The following is a 19718-nucleotide window of genomic DNA, read 5'->3' on the forward strand; positions in this document are numbered from 1 at the left end:
ATTTGAGATGAGAGTTTTGAAGTAAGGAGAATCTAATAAGCTAAAATCTGGCTGGTCCTTTCATTAGGGATGACACACACACACAATACTCTAAAAGTTTGGATTACAAAAAAACGCCTGAAGAGGTATTTATAACAGACAAACTGACATTTTATTTCATGTTATATTAGAAACATTCTACCTACACATAACAGACATCGACGTACACAGTATTTACAAACAAATATCTGAGATCGAACTCTTTGGAAACATGATTTGCATGACAACCCATTAATCTCCATAACAAAAGTAACTGCATGATCGAAGAACTACACGTACAATGAACATCTATCTATAAGGAATGAAGTCCAGGGTACTCATATTTACGTCCAGTTAATTCCACGGTTTTGTGAAATGGCAACTAAAGGCTATCCTATGTGTTTAGTCCTATTAGTCTTAGCATGAGGCAATTTGGCATAAATTAAGTCAATATACACATTCTGGATCACATTTCAAATCCCATATTTGACAAATCTGTTCATGATTTCATCATAGGGGTGCATTCAAAGTGCGACAGCATGACCGGTACATTGTCTGACATCACACAGTCTTCTTCCCTTACAATCAATCAACAGAAGAGAAAGAGAATATAACGACACATAACAAAATATTCCTGTTCAATGACTGTCCTGGTCATGATTGAATTTAGCATTGAAGGATCTCCACAATATCAGTTACTGCAGCAAAGTCTGCTCCACAGGCATGAAGGCCATATTTCTGAGAGGATGAAACAACACCTTTCCTCCCAAATTCGCTAAATCCGACCCTGGCCATGAAGTTTAGTTGAATGCATCATCCTGCGACACTGACAGTATATTTTGGGGTGACTGATGTCCCTGGTTGAGGTCTGGCATCGGTCCCTCCACTTCCTCCTGCAAGGTAGATTATGAAGTGAGACCTCAGAAAACTTAACGACAGGTCACCCTCTCTCGACCAAAGGGGATACAGAAGTTGACGGCCCTTCCAACTCTCTTACATTACACAGAATCACATAAAAAAACCCTGGAGAACAAATTACCACATGACCTGATGATGTAAATATGGCAGTTACACTATGATATAATCTACATGGAATACAGCTGGTTAGAAAACGTGTAACTCATAAACATTTAAACACAACACAACACAAATTAGTGGGACAAAAATGTGTCTTGAATCTTAAACACTAACTTCAAATTGCACACAACACAAATAGTGCTTGACCAAAACTTCTTATGTAAAGCAGCCGGACCATTTTGACTACTGAAACCCAACGTTACAAAGCACGGCCAAAAATATATGTACATGAAGCATTTTTTGCTGCAAACTGAAGCTCCGATTCTTTTTGCCTTAGACTGAGGCCTGAATTTATGTCAAGAAGTAAAATAATGTCATTGGTCAAGCACTGATCATGAACACATCAATAACACATCTGAAGTAGGCTACACTTACCAGCAATCTAATTCTAAAATAGAATTGAGGTAAAAATCAAAATTAAGGAAACAATTTTTGCCATCTGATCCAGGTTTTACATTTTGGTGAATTTCATTGCTGAAGAATTTACATGACAAATTTTCAACACCTCTTTAGTATGGACTACGTAGATATTACAAGAGCACTCCCAACTACAATGTCAGTCAGGCCTTCTTTGACAAATATGTCCGATTTGGAGGCCCAGAAAACTGAGAGTGGTTGAATATTTTTGTCAAAGAATGAAGATCCTTTTATCGTAGGGCTACATAAATCTGATACAAGATAATTAATTGGTAGGCTATATGTTAACTTACAATTTGTTCCTTGAAAGCTGCCACAGCAAGTTGGGAATAAAACTTCTGCTCCACAAGGTAGGTTTCCCCACTGGCCCCGAGTTTGCGGTACTTAGGTTCCAGAGAATCCACAACCAAATCATGGATTTTCTTGCCCGACATATCGTCCATTGCAGCAAGATAGGGTGCCGCGTTGCCAAGGGCATCAATGAGTTTGTGTTGCTGAAATGAATAGAGGAGCAAATATAAACTTGTTGTGAGAGCAAGCAAAACAGAGACACCTATTCCATGCAAGAAAAAGACCCATCGGTCAACTACATTTGTCATTTAGCCCAGAAATATTCTATGGACGTTCTATTCTATTCAGTTAGTTAAGAAACTTGTATAATTAACCGGTATTCTTCTCATATTGGTACTCACCGGCAGTGGTTGGATAGGAAATTCATCTTCCTTCTCATATTGCTTATCCAAGAGTTTGACAATTAGTCCAGCAGTCGGCTGAAAAACAAATTTTGATAATATCAGAATACAACCTTGACTTCCACGCACGATTTTCACAGATGTTTGCTTAATTTCAATGTAAGTTATTGGTTTTGCAATCATAACCGACAACAAAGCCTGAGAAATGCTGAAAACCACAACAGTAATCTTACATGGACAGTGGCCTGATCCCAGTCATTCTTGAAGATCGTTTCCTCCACGCCGTTCTCAAGGAACTTGGCCTTCAACTCGGGCGATATCCTTCCCTTGAAGAGTGGCACAGTATGGATACCACTGTGTGTCGACTCCCTGAGAAATGACAAGAGAATGTCCCAGAAGTTAGAAAAGAAATACAAGTATTCAGAAAGGCAGACTGATTCCTTCAAACCTCTCAAACCAGCCTTCCTTATTTGCAGTTTCAATATCTAGTCTTAGTAAATGTAAGTGTAAAGAAGTCAACTGAACATTACCAAAAAGCAGCTTGAATTTGACTACATGTATTTACCATTTATACATCGGGACAGCAGTCCAAAACCAATCAGAATCTGCAGCTAGGTCAAACTGTTGCCCATTAACACTGGTCAGCTTCCCGGGTTGGCTGTGAGATGCATTTGGGGTGTACTTGAACTTCATACAGTACACTTGAATGTACAGGAAGCTGTTCTTTCTATAGACAGGATTACCAGTCTGAAAGAATGATAATGGCCAACATACAATGTACAACTGCAACAGAATTTCTTTGTATATCTACATGTAGGCCTACTACATGTACATGTATCAAGAGTTTCTTATATCATTTCAGTATGAACAATGTAATGGTATTGGTGATAATGTATCAGTGTGAAAGTGATGTTTCAAACTTGAAAACAGGGCTAACTGTTTTACATCCTTGCCAACTCTGCAGCAGGGCAGTGTACAGGTGAAATGTCCTAGTCTCAATCCACCGATCATGAATCAAACACTCGTCTGATCATCGCTTCCTTCTTCCAGGTCTAGCTCAAGCAATGCATGACTCTACTCACCACGGCGCTGTCAACCCACAACGGTGCCTTCTGTGGAGAGTCATACTCCATTTTTTCAGTTAAAAATCGCAGCGAGTCACCATCTGGAGTTGCAGACTTCTTTGGCGGAGCATTCCTGACTTCTTTGACAAAGCACTGGGTGTAGACATCAACTGCATAAGAAAGAATCAAACTGAACTGGGAAGGACCGTCCACCAATACCAATGAATCTTGCAATATGAACCAGTTCAGAACTGACCAGTCAGAGACCCGGCTGATTGGCCCGCTTTCAGAATGAAAAGCAGAGTTGTACTCCACCATCATTTTGCCAAAGGACTTAATTTCTTGATACAGTACTTACCACCATCCAAGCCAAATGCTTTCTGGATAGATATCATCATTCCCTTTTCCTGGCGGTATCTGACCGCAATGCCAAGGTCAAGCTGATTAGCCGGCTTCTGTGGAGGTAGGTATTTCTTGTTATCCAGACGCTGTGGGAGGAAGCTGATCGCAATATGGTGGGTCGTACCTGAAACAAAACATGGGCCTAGCTGAGCAGAATGGCCATGCTGTAATCGAAAGACATAACCAATCATCCTAGTTACTGCTGCATTGCATCGAAAGTGATTCCATTGTATTTAATCATAATTTCTATTTGTCCCACATTGCTCCTTTGAGGAGAAAGACACAACACGAAAGCAGGCAAAAGATCACTTTAAAGGCCGACTTAACCAAACCACAGATGTGAAACTCACCAGAACCATCCCGGTCAGCATACTTGACAGTTTTCACCAACTCGAGATAATCCTTTGGATACTGCGTATCGCTGAGGTAGCTGTTAAAGATACCCCACTCTGTCTGAGTAGGTTGTGCATCATCCGAGTGGTAGTAGCAAGTCCTGTACTCTGGGGCTGGTAAGTGCTTCTGAAATAGAACACAAGCACTTTCACAACATATGTGTACACACGTAGATACCATTATAACATTTTGGAAAATATATCTGAACCTGACATTGAATTCTAAATCAAGTTGCCTTACATGTAACTACTCGAGCTCTAAATTTGAATTGCACACATAGTTCACACATAACAAACGATGATGTCGTTCACAACATTAACTGCCCCCCCCAAAAAAAATTAGATTCTTGGGCTATACTACTTGTAGCTTATGTATCAGTACTTACCGTAGCATGGGGTAGAATCCTAACCAGCACCGACGCACATGGTATGTTGGGCTTGCTGTCAAGGTCACCAGGCACCAGCCCTGCTATTCCCTGAGGCAGCTCTGGCATCCCACTATGAAGACGTAGCTGGTAGCCACCTGTCTTTATCTTTCCCTGAAGAGGTAACACAAAGTAAATGCTGTCAAACTGCTAAATTATGCTGTGCAGTGCTTTCTTAATATGGAGGTGGAGTACAGGGTTTGCTATGATTAACAAGCAGTACAACCCTTGGGCTAAGAAATGCTGCCGTTAAGAGAGGTGACCTGATTTTAGAGACGCGACTGATTGAAAAGGATGAATGGGATGCCTTACCTCGTTATTGCAGAGCCCAATCAAACAGCTCCCAATTACAACAAGGTCCTGGTCATTATTCTGTACCGTATAAACCCTCAACAAAATCACTGCATTCGGGTCCATATTTTTCTTCATCTCATTTATGGTTAGTTTATATTTGAACTTGGGACTTCTTGGGTCGTTGGGAATCTCTGGGAAGGTCAGGATGTCGGGGGTCTTGGCTATTTCACCTGTCCTCAGCACTCTTCCAGTAACCTGCATAGGAATTCAAATATTTTGAGATGAACACACAAATATGTCTGTACAGGTGTAAGAACCTTGAAAAGGTAAGTTGGAAATAGGTATTACATACATGTAACATAAATTCAACATGAATGGAAATACGGCAACCCACCTTGATAATGCTGGCCAAATCCGGTATAAATCTGACCATATCCACATAAATATCAAAGGTACTATTGAGATCCATTGGTTCAGGGTCATTCTTGGCAGCTCCTGCTTTGTGCGGGACCCACGCTCGGTCATCCGGTGTTGGTTCACGCTCCCTGAAAGTGATGAGGTAAACATTATTTTGTTATGGAGGGAAATATCACTGAGACAGATTCTGGCACAGCTTGCTCAACAAGTCAATGTGGACTGGCTGGTAGAGTACGCGCACAACCTGCACCCACAACAACATGTAGTGACGTCATCAAATATTTATCTATATGAAGAAGAAGAATGCGTTTTCATCACTTACTCAACCCGAGGAGTTGGCTCCCTGGTTTTTGGCGTAGGAATTGGTGTCGGTAAAGAAGCTGGTGTTTTGACAGGAGTCTTGGGTGCCACAATCGGGGATGGTGGCACTTCTGGTATTTGTGGATCATAGATGACACAGGCTATCTCCGATCCTTGGTTGATGATCCCTTAAATGAAAGAAGGTTGATGTTCTTTTATGCAAAACTGTACGGATGGAAGGAAGCATCTTGATAATTTCATTGAACTAAACGGAATCAATGTGACAAGGTTAATCTACCTGATGTAGTTGTAGGAGGCCGTGATGGCACCTGTAGCACTGAGTCTGGTACATCTCCAGCTTCCAGTGGGTAGGTCCAGTGACCCCATGAACCAACCCACATGTGCTCCAAGTGACCTCCAGGTGCAGGGCTGTTCTGCGCGCTCTGTCCATAGGGGGTGGGTCTACTGGTCAAGTTGCCTTGTTGTGTGGGTGTTCTCTGAGCTGTTGCTGCTGAAGGCTGCTGCCGGGATGTGAGAGTTTGCCGTTGTTGGGGGGTGGGACCTTGGACAGAGGTTTGCCGAGGTGTGTTCCCTGTTCTTCCTGGAGTCTGACCAGGAGTCTGTGGCCCAGCCTGATTTGGTGCTGGCTGTTGTTGGTTTGCTTGTCTTCTCTCTTTAGAGTACAAGGGTATCTTTGCCCAACCAAGTGCAGTATGAGAGACAGCTGAAAAAAAACACAGGTTAAAAAAGCTGCAATGTGAGATTGAAACCCAAAGACCTTGTCCTTACATATTAGTGCTGTTTGCATAGTGGCATGTCTCCACCAGCTATGCAGAGATGAGTAACCTACAACCTCAAGAGTTGGACGTCAGACATTTGAAAACATTGTGCTTAGCTTAAGTAAGAATACTGATGGAATTTAATTCAACAAACTTAAAATGAACAGACGGATTAAAGTAAAATGGAAAACTTACACAACTTTCTATCCCCATGCAGCTGAAGATAATCCACTCTCAAAATGGCATATGGATAGCTATCTGCTTTCAATGTGTACTGTGAGGCATCTAGGTCATGGAATTCAATCTTATCCGCAGTGAAATCCAGGGAGAATATCTTGCTTCCGCGTGGAGTGTTGTCACCTTCGGTTAGATATGGCACCTGGTGGGTTATCTTCATGTCGAGCTTGTACTGGCCGAAGTAGACCTTGCACATCAGTTTCAACCTTGAGGGGTTAAACTGTCTCATCCAGTTCTCCTGAAAAGGAATAAACATTTGAAACCGCCTTCTTTTTTGGTTTGTCCTTTCAAAGTTTGGTCCATGTGACTATGTTTACAGGTGCCTTGTTGGGTCATTGGCCTAGTTACTCTGTCATTGTCTTATACACTACTGCTTTTCCAAATAGCGCATAGGTGCGTTGTTATTTCAGCAAATCGGACCAACTTACATTTCTCCAAGCCTTTTCCGGAATGACCAGCTTGACATTGATGTCCTTTAGACCAACAGCCATTAGTGGACCTTCGACAATTGTGGCTCCTGGTACAGGTGTGGGACTGAGTCCTGGTGTGGGAGGCGGGGTTCTGAAAAAGAACCAGCAAATCAGTAAAATCAGCCGACCTGACAACATATCACAAATGTGATAACAATTGTTAATAGGTTTGTATAGAGCATCAGGTAGTTTCCTTGAACATCCATGGCTTCAAGTTACGAACAGTATGCTGTGTATACATCCTTCTACCTTAGCATGAACAATATAAACAATAGACCCTATCAATCAAAATACCTACATTGGTCTCTGTCTGTTTAGATATGGCACTCCATTCAGGTTCTGTCCCATCTCGACATGGATCCAGGCCCGCTGGATGTCGGCAGTGTAAAGACAGCATGGACCATTCAAAAACACCTGAAGTTTAAGCAGGATACAAATAGAGGTACACAGAGGTTTCTGTTTTCAAAGAAAATTCAACTTCACACATAAAAAACTAATAAGATGCAGTGTACAACCCCAAATGGCAGAATAATGCCAAAATCTACCTCATCCTTGCAGGCAATAATTAGACTGTCAGTGGACTGGAGCTTGGACTTCAGTCAGCAAAGACTGTAGCAGGTTACAGACAAGTCTCATCGCAAGCTAACACATCAATGACTGCATGCTGCAAATGATTTTCAAATTGTAAGGCTACATGAGTCATATATGGCAAGTCCAGAAAACGATTTCAACTTACGTCCTTCATGGTTGCATAATTGTTAGCCTCCATAAATTTGTGGCGCAGCAACATGAGTAATGAAAGGCACATATTCTCCATGGCATGACCTTGCCACAGCTGCATGAAGTTCTGGTCCCACAAAAACATCACGGCTGGCGTATCAAGTACACTCACAAAACCCTGCAAAGAGTCATAGAGATTGACAATCACATCAGTTCAAAAAATCCCCTCAATGGTTTTTTCAAAGTTCTCTGCAAAGTACTAAAATACTTCTGACTTGTGATTGCCGACTGAAGAATTAGAACTTACCTCTCCAATCCACTTCCTCAAGAAGACGAGGGGATCTGCCAGCAGCGGTCGTGACAGCGCCAAGGATTCCTTTGATCTGGGTGTATCTGGTGCAACCTCCTGCTTGGCATTGAGTATCTCCTGGGCCTTCTCCTTCTCCTGATGGATCAGGTAGACCATGAACTCCTGTAATGGAGAAAATGAAAGATGCCATTTGCACATATATAAGAAAGGTTATTCCTCTCGTAGATGATTCAGCCTAAAGTTGAATTACATGTTGTTGAAGCAGCTAATCATGACCCTGGGATTTCATCTTCAAACCAAACGTTTGTATCATCACCCATGCTGACCACAATAGGTTGGTAAGTTATCAGATGTGCTGGATCATAAGCCAGCCCGAGACAGATTCTGACTCACTCACTCACTCACCCCCTCGCTCCCTCCCTCCCTCCTGGAACTTCATAGCATAAAGACTACATACTTGAAATCATATGAGCAAATGTTTCCTACCTTGGAATTGATATTTGCATCAGTCTGTGCAATAGTCCTCAGATGCCTGTGGAACTCCGGATCGAACTGCTCCAAGATGTCCAAGGTCTGTTCAGCCATTGCAAAGATCTTTGGCCAGGAAGGGAAACAGTTCTGATTGAGGAGATCTAAGTACATGGCCAACTCGTACACATGTTCACCTGAAAATGTCGGTACCTGTTTTAGAGAGGTGATCATGAAGTTATGTTTGCTATCTGTTACCATGCCGAGACACAGCCTATTCAATGTTTCCTACATGCAATGATGTGAGCTTTGACAGAGTTAACAGACACCAACCAAAAGCCAGCCTCAAACATTTGATAATGGCTGACAGCTTTTATTTGCATACAACAGATGATCAAGGTGTAACTCCTGTTTTAGGCCAAAGGACATGGTCTCTTAATCCCCGTACTGACCTGCATGACTTTGTTCCTTGAATGCAACTTGCATGGGAAACAACCAGTGGATAAGATAAGGTTCATAGGTCCTATCATATGAGTAAAGGATGTTTAGAGCCCTGGCAGTATCGACTAAATGTTTCTCAAAGTTGTATGGCTGCATGGACAAAGTTTTTGCATAACTCTGTGAAAGAGAATAAGCACAAGTGAGTATTTGGCCGTAATCAATTTGACATGTAATAGATATCTACCAAGATTCTTCTACTTCTTTGCATTCAACAATAGCTAAGGGACATAGATCCCCGTTCGGTCTATTTTATGAAGTCAGCAGTCAGTTTCAGCCACATGAAGCTGTTGATCCCCTTATGTTTGGCTGTCAGTTGACAAAATGCACTTACCTCAACCACAGCATTCTCAATCAGACCAGCAATCGGTGAATGTGTAGCTCGTTTCATTTTCAAGTCTCCCACACCTCGTGCAACAGCCCTTCCAAACCTCTCACGCACGATCTTCTCAACGTTCCTGCAATAAAGAGGTTTTGTGTTATATTTCTATGCACTGCCCTAAAAGTGTTTCAGGTCAACAGCCATACACGAAAAGTAGGACTTTATAAATCACTTCAGAGATGGTCCAAACCCAACTCTCACTCACCCTTCTTTGAGCCTCTCCCTATCATTTTTAAACAAAACATCCAGCCACATATACGACCTCAGCGAACCAGGCATCTGTCTTCCATGAAGCCTCCGTGAAACATCAACAAATCTCCTGGGGTCCCGCTGCAGGATGCTCTTCACACAGTCACCCACAGCCTCCGTCTGATCGCTATAGTATCCAGGCTCATCTCCACCAATTCGTGTGACCTTGTCTGGAAAAAAGGATGACGTGTAACCAGGGGAAGGTTGAAATTAAGATCAACTGGGGTGCTCCTCTAAGATCCACGATTTTTTCGACTTGTCTAACCAAGCAAATGTTGTTACCCTACACTGATATGATAGCAACAACAATATGCAAATGATTCAAAACACTTCAGCGATGAAGTGGCTATAAAGGTGATCCTACCATAAAATGGTGTTGACTTCCTACTATAAGCAGATGACATGGCACTCAACATGGATGCTCTCCGCACTGCAAGAACCTGCACACGACTCTTATCTTCTGTAACCTTTTTCTTCTTTTTCTCCTCTTCTTCCTGGATCTTCTTTTTTTTCTGCAAAAGTATGAAATAAAGGTTCGGTACTTGTCGGCAGGGTAGATAATTTTGAATCCTCCTATTCATCCCCATCCTCTGATCTTGACCACTCTTATAAGGATCGCATTTGACAGTCCCAAGGGTGTCCTTAACAGAGAAGTTCTACTTCACGAGTTCTTCACTGCTGTTCTCCACTTGAATCTTATTGTTTAGAGCAGCACCTCAAGCTCAAAGACTTCATCTTTCAAACAAACATATCCTTTCTTACCATGACCTCCTGTTCATTTTTATACAGGTGACGATCCAAGCCCTTCACAAAGATATCAAATACGTTCTGCAGGAATCTCATCTGCTCATCACACAGATCATCCGTGGGTTCTGTCCCCGGCAGGACTCGGCCACATCCACTTTCCTTGGCAGCTCGGTATGCTTGACTATTCAACCAAACCTGTGCTTCAGAACGTAACCGTTCTTTCTGTTCGGCATTCATGTGGGGAGTTTCCTGCAAATGCAAAGAGCCTGTAGTTATAGCGCTCAGTTAGGTGTCCTGAAGAACCTATTCAAGTATTATTACAGGTGTCTGCGGCATGTTACAGATATCCAAATCTGACAAATAAGAGTAATGTCAACTGACATACATATCCTTGCTTACCAGTAGGGATGGCTGATATGGTTCACTGGGGAAATACTCCTTCTTAAACTCTGGGCCGACCAATTCAAATATCATCTGCATCCTCTCAGGTTGACTCTGCTGCTTTTGGATCTTCCGAGCCAGCATCTCGCAAACCCTTGGCTCGACCTGCGAAGAAGAAATGGAGGCTATCAATCTTCTTGATCATTTTATCTGTTGTGTTTTGTGTTGGCTACAAGAAATTTGCAAACTCCTTGCTTGAACTATAAGGTTGGAAAACACACATCACATTATGCCAGTCCTCCAGCAACTGAACTGGCTAACGGTCAAGTCTAGAGCCAACTTCAAAGTTCTGCTGCCTTGTTACAATGCTGTTCATGGTTCCCTACAGCTTCATATTGCTGAATCATCACAGCATACAAAGTCATCTGCTCCTGGCCTCACGTTACTGCTCTGTATCTTTGGATGAATCCAAAAGGCAAAAAAAGCATAAAAATGTGCCTACCTTGGTCCAAGACAGATCGGGCAGGAGTGTCTCCTGGTAGCACGAGTCCATCCATATTGTGGCATACGGCCTCTGATCCGACCGGTCTGGTACCTCCTTCTTCAGAGGAGGATTATTCAAAGCCTTCTTATTTTTCTGCATTTTGCTAGTTCTTTACAGTGTCCATTTGTTAGACAATTTGATATCAATTATTGTGCTATTTGATTGACAATTAACGATAGTGAATTCTAAACAAGTGCGATTTTATGGTGCCTGAATCACATTCTACGTGTAATATTTATCACCATATCTAATCATTTCAATTATGCAGTCAATTTTAACGTCAACAAAACATCAGAGATCCTATAAATAACAATAAATTAAGACCAATAATAAAGACCAATAATAAAATCTAAATATTTGAAATCTGACAGCAAATTTCTGAGTTGGTTAAGAGGTCATTGGCTGAAGGGCGGGTGGATTCTCCCCATAGCAAAATTTCGCAACAGGGTCACGGTACGAGTTCTCGTGTTGGACGCTCTGGGAGGAAGTCCGGCATTTTGCTAAACACAGCTCAAAATGATCTGTCACTGACGCAAACAGATGACTGAAAGTATCAGCAGCTTTTCCTAGAATTTTTCTGAGTAAGGGTTGCTGGAAGAAAAAGAATGCTTGTATAAATTGATTTACCGCTGCCTGAAGATGAAAATGATGAACTTGCTAGAGATACCAGAGAATTCTTATTTCACAGACATATGGCGTTTTTTCTCCCAACGGCAGCGATGATAAATAACAAGACCCACATGAATACAGAGTCCTGATTGTTGTTTGAAGTTTCCAGCCTTCACTTTTTGGGTGTCTTAAAAAGTACGTTAGGGCAAACAAACCACATAAATTTGGCACTTCTTGATCAGAATCAGCCCACTTACAATTGCGGAAAAGACAGTGACCTACCTTCTCTGGCTGCAAGCAACAAGACACGCAGTGCTCATACAAGCTACAGCAGTTATTCTGTAGGCAACTATCGCAAGTATAACGGCGGGCCGTTTTTCCCTTGATATCACAGCAGCCTCCAACTAACAGGTCTGATCTCTCACAAACGTAACCTGGAAAGATTTAATTCAAATCGTTACACTTAGAATAGATATTTTTTTCACGGATTTTTAAACAACAGCATTTCATCAGCACACATCAACTCTACATCACATCAGATAATGACAGTAGGCTTATGACAGTTGTACCTCGTTCATCAGCTAACAGTTTCTTTCCTTGAACAGAATTCCTACAGGTATTGACAGCAGTTTCATTGATCCTATCAAACTTTGGCTGCCACTTGAAGAGTTCTGGTGGTCGGGGCTTCCTCACAGCGTACTCATCTCGTAATACCAGACTGGAGCTCTGAAAATGACAAGACATAGGCTAGATTATGAAATGACGTAAGTTAAGAGGTTAAGAGAACTGAATAGTATGTGTCAACATGCTATAAAGAGGAGTCCATGTTTTTGAACACACTTGCTGTCTTCATCGACACGACATAAGGTGGTATAAAGGTGAAATGATCATGATTGCCTTGGTCCTAGTGGACTTGTAGTGTAGGCCTAGTAGGCCTATGGGTAAGTGGTCTTGGTGGAGGTGGAGGAGGAAGGATCAGGAACTGAGGAAACTCAGGGAGGAAGCCGGAAGGCTGTCAGAAAAGTGACAGATTTAGGCCTAGGCCTACTACTTAAATTAAAGGGTTATACTGAATATACACCTGGTAGAATGTTGTCTTGAGAAAGTAGATGAGAGAAAGTCCGAATATAACGACCAGAACCCAGCGCTTCCTAAGAAATCGTGCCCCAAACATTGGACACAATAACAATCATGACAAAGTTGGAAACCAGAAAAAACTTTAATGATTCGAACCGACGGATGAGTCATCAGCGAATCACCCTTTTGTCCAATTAAATCCATATTACTATAAAATAAGACTTATATTGGAAATTAAAATCTATTGAAACAATTTTTACTAATTATAAGAGATGTTTTAATCCATAGCCTTTGAACGGTTTATTATTGATCGCGTACTAAGAATAAAAGGTTATCGAATTTTCTCAAAGGTCAAGGCTGTTTAACAGGATTTGTAATTTTTCTATAATTTCCTCAAATAAATGTGTAATTTGTCACAATAAGGTACTTGTTTGTGTTTTGAGATACAAAGTATCATATTTACTCTCTATAGCCATCGATGATATTGTTAATGAGTAGATCTGAAGCCACTGATACTGACGTTTTCGTCTCAAAAAACAAAATCAAAACTGAAACCCTGCAGCCAGTTGAAGCCAGTAGACAGTACTCAGTGGCAGTAGTCTAGTGTCATGATGGTTTCGTCATGATGATGTTTGACACATCACAGTGTGCTTTTCTGATGATCGGCCACCCAAGGCAGTAGAGGCCAGAGAACATCTATCGTATCTAGTGTATTGTTGTGCTGATGTTGTGTTGGTCATTAGTATTTCACTATCGACTATCGTCTCCTGACTCCTGTATAGCCGAGGTTAAATTCTCATTCATATCATTTTCAATTCATAGAATCAAGATGCCGCAAAACAGATCTGGTGGTCTACCGACCGAAGTCGTCAATGTACTGAATGACTGGTTGCCAGTTGGAGTCGATGCTGAAGAAGCCATAGGAGCTGTCTCCATGCCTTCTGATGGACAATCTAATACCTTCGTTGTAAACATTGACCCAAACACAGAAGAGCCTGCAAACGGAAATAGGACTGGTCACGGCCATGCACATTCACATTCCCATGGTCACGGTCATAGCCATGATGCCCAGCCCCCACCACAACAAACTGCCACCATTGGCCGACCTGACCTGATGACGCTGTGGAAACTTACCCAAGGCTTTGCACCATTTCTTTTGCTGATATTTGCAAAGCTTCTCTATGATCACAGACTAGGTAAGAACTGCTTCTTCAAGGCAACTGTTATGTTCACAAAATACTTTTTCCCAATGTGGGTGCTTCTTAAGAGATCAGTGAGGTCATGTTGCAGCATATTCCATTGGTATAAAGAGATGACGACTAGACAAGCACTGGGCTGACCATCAACATCAAATCCTGAGTGAAAATAACTTTCAGTTAATTCTTGTGCATGTAAATGTAATTTTGCTGTTCTTTCAAGTTGTACCTTTATTGATGAACATGTCATGGCATTTTTCAGGTGTGCTCATACTGATTGGTGTGTGTGGGACCTTCTATCATTCTAATACAGTGCTGGTCAAATTGGTTGGGAACAGGGTAAGCTTCCAGGATTATTGTTGTGTCTATTGTCTAAAGGACATTAAGTCATTTTAGTGTCAGTTGGGTGCCAAAGTGCAAAACTTGTAACGTTTGTCAGTTGCTTTTTATTTTACTGACAGCTGTGCCAATGCCAATCACCTTCATCCATTCTGCTATGATCTACTGACTCCCAAGATAAACAGTTTCACCTCCTTCCTGCTACAATGTATTACTGCCCAGCACCATCCCCTAGAAATAAATTTGTAAAATTGATAATAATTTCTAAAGTGTGCACAATGACCTTTGTGCTCAATATATTTATTTTTCTGGTTTCAGGATTCATACCCATACCCGACGCTGAAGCTCCTGTCAATTATCTTCTTTCTTGTTTTGAATGTGTTTGCTATCTACTTTGTTTTTGCTGACCAGCAATTGTATAGGAGGTGAGCACAGTTTAGAATCTTACTATTTTCATATAAACAGGTGAAATTCTTTATAATATCATAATTATTGTTATAGCCCTCTGCATTGCAACTAAAAATGCTTGCAATGGCCGTTGGTGCCATATTTGGTTGGAGCCCATAGTCTGGTGGTCCAGCCACAATTCCCTTCGGTCATTGTCCTGATGACGAATCGTTCATGTGGTGAGAGCATGCAAGTTAGCTCTCTTGAGTACCGATTTGAAGCTAAGTCCTCATTGTGCCGTGGGGAAAGGCCTTGCTGCTCCTCAAAATAAGGAAGAAAAGATTTCCAAGCCCAAGGGAATATATTTGATAATCCAAGTCAAATTTTAAGTTGGTTTGAGAGATCATTCTCATGGTATCATCAACAAAAAACGTTATTTGACCCCTGCCTTTCTTTTTTTCAGTTTATATTTCAGCCTGCCAGGCATAGAAAAGGTGGATTTCTGGATGTTGCTCTGGATTGTCGGTATCACCGACTTTGTCATCAAGTTTGTTGCCATTGGATTGAAGACTGTGATAACTATTATTCCAAAAGCATGCATTGCCACAAAAAGAAGGGTAAGGGGCCATCAGTGTCTATTGTAATTTAACCTTGTGTAAGAACTGCCTTTCAATTGCCAATTCAAAAACTGTTCATCACTGTCATGCATAGAAATAACGATAGACGTTGTAAATGTGAGAAATACAATTAGTATTTGTCACAAGGTTCAATGAAAATGCCTATATTTCTAATGATCATAACATGTTGTCAGGAAAGCCTGGAATGGAGAGAAAAACCTATTATTTTAAGTTGCTATTAAGATCTGATTCCAAAGATATCCAATCAATGTATTTTCTGCCTTGTTTTCAGGGGAAATACTACATGTTTATTGAATACACAGCTCAATTCTACCGTTGCCTCACGCCGGTCACTCCATGGTGTTATTTTCTCCTGGATTCCTCAACGGGAGCTGAATGGTTTTCATATTTTCTCCTTGGAATATACGTCTTTTGCAAGGTGAGAATCTTTTTCAACATCTTCAGATTTGGTTTGGTCAAGAGATTTTGCTGTCCATATCAGAATTGTTTGGTCTGCCACTCAAGTGCCTTCTGATCAAGTTGTGTCCAGTTTGTCCTAGTTATGGTAATGATTACCAGATGGCATTGTGGAGCTATTTGAAATTGGAGAGCTTACTTTTGTACCATTGAGCCCCAGTGAAATTTTTTTGATGCACTTCATTTCAGAATCATGTATGACACTCTTTTTCAGGCTTCAACCTGCCGGACGAAGTGTAACGAGTTCATCTCAGCGTGGAGAAAGTTCAGAGTAGATGTGGTATGTATCTGGATTGGAGGATTGTGGGCAATAATAGGGCAGATGTCTTACCAGGCAAAGACCCTCGGGGATATCAGGCCGTATACGGGATGTCTAATTTCTATTGTCTGTTGTTACTTTGATTGGTATTGCCCAATATTCCATTTTGAATTGTCCTTTGTAACATAACCCAGGGCCTGTCTGTGCGCAGTCAGGGCTACCTGGTCATTATTAACACCTTCAGCGCCGAACCACGTAGATCTACATGGACCAAATCCCCCCTCTTTGAGCTGGTTATCGGAGTCTCATGGACTTCATGAGAGAACTACGCCATCGCCACCTACAGGGCAAGATAGGAACTGTAAAGATCAAACGGTCTTCAGTTCCTGCATTGCCCTGAAGATGGCGATGGCGTAGTTCTCTCATGAAGTCCACGAGACTCCGATAACCAGCTCAAACATGGAGGATTAGGGCCACGTAGATCTACGTGGTTCGGCGTAGATCTTGGAAGATAGGAACTGAAAAGACCAGTTCCTGCAGTGCCCTGAAGATGGCGATGGCGTAGTTCAGAACTTTCAATGACTTCATGAAAGAACTACGCCATCGCCATCTTCAGGGCAAAGTTGGAACTGGGAAGACATCTTCTTGTCTTTTCAGTTCCTACCTTGCCCTGAAGATGGCGATGGCGTAGTTCTTTCATGCAGTCCATGAGACTCCGATTACCAGCTCAAAGGGGAGGGGGATTTGGGCCACGTAGGTTCGGCGCTGAAGGTGTAAATGTTATTGGTGTGAAAGTCCAGGCAGCTGTTAACAATCTTGAAAGTAGTTTGGAAGAACATTTTGCATCTTATCTTTCAGAACTATGGTTCAAGCCCAAGCTCTGATGATATGAAAACGAGTGGTGGTGATGCGTGTCCTATATGTCAGGATGATTATCATGATCCAGTTATGCTGACTTGTAAGGTGAGTCTTGAAGATTAGCTTTGTCCTAGAACTGGAAAAAGTCCTGCAAAGCTTCTCTATGCAAATGATAAGCATAGCATCATTGAAATAAATGGGTTTTTTATCTCAGTTTGAAACTCGGCCTCCAAGGGTTAAACAAACTATGTAATTGTATTTTCTAAAGGTACATTTGACTTTATGGTTGACTCCAAATGATAAGTATTCATTTATTTATATGAGAATAACTGCAGGTGCTTACGATCTTCTAAAGTTCAAAGCGGTTTTGTTCGTGGTGATGTGATAAGCGTCACTATCTTCTGCGGCCAGACTTTATGGCACCGCTTTCTCGGGATACGTGGGGCAATGTTCTATGGACCCGTTGAGTTCACAGGTTGTGATATACGTGTGAAGTGTGACATATTGCTGATGTTATGAAAGGCGAGAGCCACTGAGGACAAAGTTGGTCCAAGCCCACTGGAAAATTTTTAAAATGGGATGTGCTCAAAAAGTGCTATTGGGATCAATATTATCCTGTCTCTGCATAAAATTTTCTGTAGTTTAGAGAGCAGCTTCAAACTGCTGATTTAACTTGCAAGTAGTGACTCAGTCAGGTGTTGAACTAACAATCTTATGATCATGAGGCGGGTGCTGTGCTACTGTGCTACTGCTGCTCCTGAAGTAGCCAAATTGGTTGAAAGCCAATATTTTGAGTTAGATAATTGAGGAAGATTTGAGTCAGATAACCTGTAGTAGAGCATTATTTACCTTGGCGTCTTCCATTTGTTTTTTCCTTTTTAGCATATTTTCTGTGAAGACTGTGTATCGATGTGGTTCGACCGCGAGCCAACGTGTCCAATGTGTCGGGCAGCCATTGCTGAAAACCCTGCTTGGAGGGATGGATCAACGGCAGTCGGTGTGCAGTTATTTTAATTGATGAGGGGATGGGATGGAATTTCCACGTTTAAATGTAAGTTTTATAATCCATATATTCACATAGCACAAGATAATGCTGGGCTGGCATTAATTTAGTTTACAGAATTCCTGAAAGGGGGCAGTTTTTTTATGCATCTGCAAATGAAATGTGCACAAACAACTTCTTAAGTGTTTGCGCACTTTGGACATGTATTTGTAGTACTGTCAGCAAAGGTAGGGTACAGTGCTCAAAAATGAAGAGGTGACATTCTCGTCCATTACGTAACATCCTTTCCATGCTTCAAAATTCTCCTCACATATTTTGTTGGTTTGGTGTTCAAAGGGCAGATGGCAGCACAAGCTTTGCATTTCAGTGTGATGTGAAGTCCAGATCACAAGTCCATATATCAAATCAGGTAAAAATGGAAGTGCAGCAACCCATTAAAGACCGATCATGATGCTTCAAGGGCAACAACCTGCTTAAAGACAGGTTGTGATTGCTATTTACTCTCCAAATTTGAAAATGCTTGTCTCCATGTTGACCATGCCAATCTTAATCACTTGTAAACATATCATTTTCAAAGGTTCATGCGAGTGTGATTAGTTATCAAATAATCGTGATAAATTGCATTGTTTGCCAAAAAAGCTTCGTCATGAGGGCCGGATTCGCAGAAATGCATCACTCCCAACAACGTGACACTACATCATGTGAAGACAAGTTTAAATATTACGCCGCAAGAACTAGGTATGACCCGGTGCAAGGCTATTAATCTTGGCTGTAAGTTGAAGGGAAAGTAAACAGGTGGGAAAAATTACTCTGTGCTTTTATTGACTCCGCACAAGGCCAGTCCGTGGTTCAATCGATGATGCTGCAGTACATCTGAGTTCATGGACTTCCATGTCGCAGTTGTGGCCACTGATTCTCTGAGTCTTGAGTTGGCTGCTCTCCTTGAATCCAGTTCCACCTGTGATGAGCTTCTAGACTGGCATAAATGGCACCAAACAGACCTGAAGAAAGAAATTATACTAGATCACTTGTTTCTCTGATATGATGATTTCTACCTTAAATCAAGCAAAATGCTGCCTAAGTACAAATTTAGCAGATCTTCTTGATTCTAGCCATCCTAAAACAGGACACATGATCGTTTTGGCTTGCTCGTGTGCCTTATGAAAGTAAAGGTTGCACTTGTCAATAGGGGTCATTGTACTATCCAAGTGCACATAGGTCCCTAGGTTGTTAATATCCTGCACACGTGATATCGATAACATAATTAGCTGCTGCTTTTTGTTTATCTGTATTGATTTCTAATTAGAAGTGACATATCATGTTTTTAGGGGAATATTTGTGGGTTTATTGCCATGACATCTGCAGCCGTTGTGTGTTGTAGGATACCCCAGCCAATTTTATTGCATTTCATTCTAAAAGTTGCTGTACTAATCTCCATGATGGCTCCACCTCAAGGAATAAGTTGGTTATGTTTCCAGCAAGGATATTTTAAAACAGTCTGGTACTTAAAAAGCATGATCACTACAGTGGCGAGTGCCCTCATCTCAGGTCAGTGTTGACCTAATAGGTCATTTTTTTGGGATGAAAAGTGTATTTTTGGTTCAATAGGGTGT

The 19718-nt window shown here is 41.5% G+C and overlaps 3 protein-coding genes across 4 annotated transcripts in view; 1 reads left to right on the forward strand and 2 right to left on the reverse strand.

Annotated features, from left to right (window-relative positions):
• Positions 1–138: 138 nt before the first annotated feature.
• On the reverse strand, positions 139–11383 carry LOC135483216 (uncharacterized). Of its 2 annotated transcripts, none has more exons than XM_064763878.1 (26): positions 11242–11383; positions 10758–10904; positions 10374–10607; positions 9976–10123; positions 9568–9781; positions 9315–9438; positions 8935–9100; positions 8501–8679; positions 8012–8176; positions 7721–7882; positions 7283–7398; positions 6943–7075; positions 6473–6752; positions 5797–6222; positions 5521–5686; positions 5176–5326; positions 4800–5036; positions 4449–4601; positions 4021–4189; positions 3627–3794; positions 3287–3438; positions 2770–2951; positions 2438–2573; positions 2205–2282; positions 1806–2006; positions 139–911 (listed from the first exon to the last, which is right to left on the reverse strand). In XM_064763878.1, exons 1-26 carry the CDS (start codon positions 11380–11382, stop codon positions 819–821), a joined length of 4521 nt encoding a protein of 1506 aa, XP_064619948.1. In that variant the 5' UTR covers position 11383; the 3' UTR covers positions 139–818. The 2 variants fall into 2 exon arrangements, with proteins under 2 accessions (XP_064619948.1, XP_064619949.1); XM_064763879.1 differs by lacking the exon at positions 139–911 and adding an exon at positions 994–1483.
• A 287-nt stretch (positions 11384–11670) lies between these two features.
• LOC135483217 (SREBP regulating gene protein-like) lies at positions 11671–13090 on the reverse strand. Its single transcript, XM_064763881.1, has 4 exons — positions 12974–13090; positions 12462–12618; positions 12175–12326; positions 11671–11874 (listed from the first exon to the last, which is right to left on the reverse strand). The coding sequence occupies exons 1-4, from the start codon at positions 13064–13066 to the stop codon at positions 11671–11673; spliced, it is 606 nt and encodes a 201-aa protein (XP_064619951.1). The 5' UTR covers positions 13067–13090.
• A 216-nt stretch (positions 13091–13306) lies between these two features.
• Positions 13307–19718, forward strand: part of LOC135483219 (RING finger and transmembrane domain-containing protein 2-like) — a 30025-nt gene continuing 23613 nt past the window's right edge. The window contains exons 1-9 of the mRNA XM_064763882.1: positions 13307–13392; positions 13792–14165; positions 14428–14504; positions 14823–14929; positions 15355–15508; positions 15801–15947; positions 16200–16265; positions 17103–17207; positions 17985–18153. Coding sequence (XP_064619952.1) covers positions 13799–14165; positions 14428–14504; positions 14823–14929; positions 15355–15508; positions 15801–15947; positions 16200–16265; positions 17103–17207; positions 17985–18116 — 1155 coding nt within the window. The 5' untranslated portion in view covers positions 13307–13392; positions 13792–13798 and the 3' untranslated portion in view covers positions 18117–18153. The remainder of the gene's footprint in view (positions 13393–13791; positions 14166–14427; positions 14505–14822; positions 14930–15354; positions 15509–15800; positions 15948–16199; positions 16266–17102; positions 17208–17984; positions 18154–19718) is intronic.

This window comes from Lineus longissimus, chromosome 2 (genome assembly GCF_910592395.1).
Source record: "Lineus longissimus chromosome 2, tnLinLong1.2, whole genome shotgun sequence".
NCBI lineage: Eukaryota > Metazoa > Nemertea > Pilidiophora > Heteronemertea > Lineidae > Lineus > Lineus longissimus.

What these genes read in the sequence shown, in the direction of transcription:
- LOC135483216 (XM_064763878.1), bottom strand. Translation starts at nt 11,382, where the DNA reads ATGCAGAAAAATAAGAAGGCTTTGAATAATCCTCCTCTGAAGAAGGAG. An exon ending in GAAGTCAACACCATTTTATG is followed by an intron (nt 9,782 to 9,975) that starts GTAGGATCACCT and finishes CCTTTTTTCCAG; the next exon opens with ACAAGGTCACACGAATTGGT. An exon ending in TTCCTATCCAACCACTGCCG is followed by an intron (nt 2,007 to 2,204) that starts GTGAGTACCAAT and finishes TATTCATTTCAG; the next exon opens with CAACACAAACTCATTGATGC.
- LOC135483217 (XM_064763881.1), bottom strand. Translation starts at nt 13,066, where the DNA reads ATGTTTGGGGCACGATTTCTTAGGAAGCGCTGGGTTCTGGTCGTTATA. An exon ending in TCAAGACAACATTCTACCAG is followed by an intron (nt 12,619 to 12,973) that starts GTGTATATTCAG and finishes TGTCATTTTCAG; the next exon opens with AGCTCCAGTCTGGTATTACG. An exon ending in ACTGTTAGCTGATGAACGAG is followed by an intron (nt 12,327 to 12,461) that starts GTACAACTGTCA and finishes AAATCTTTCCAG; the next exon opens with GTTACGTTTGTGAGAGATCA.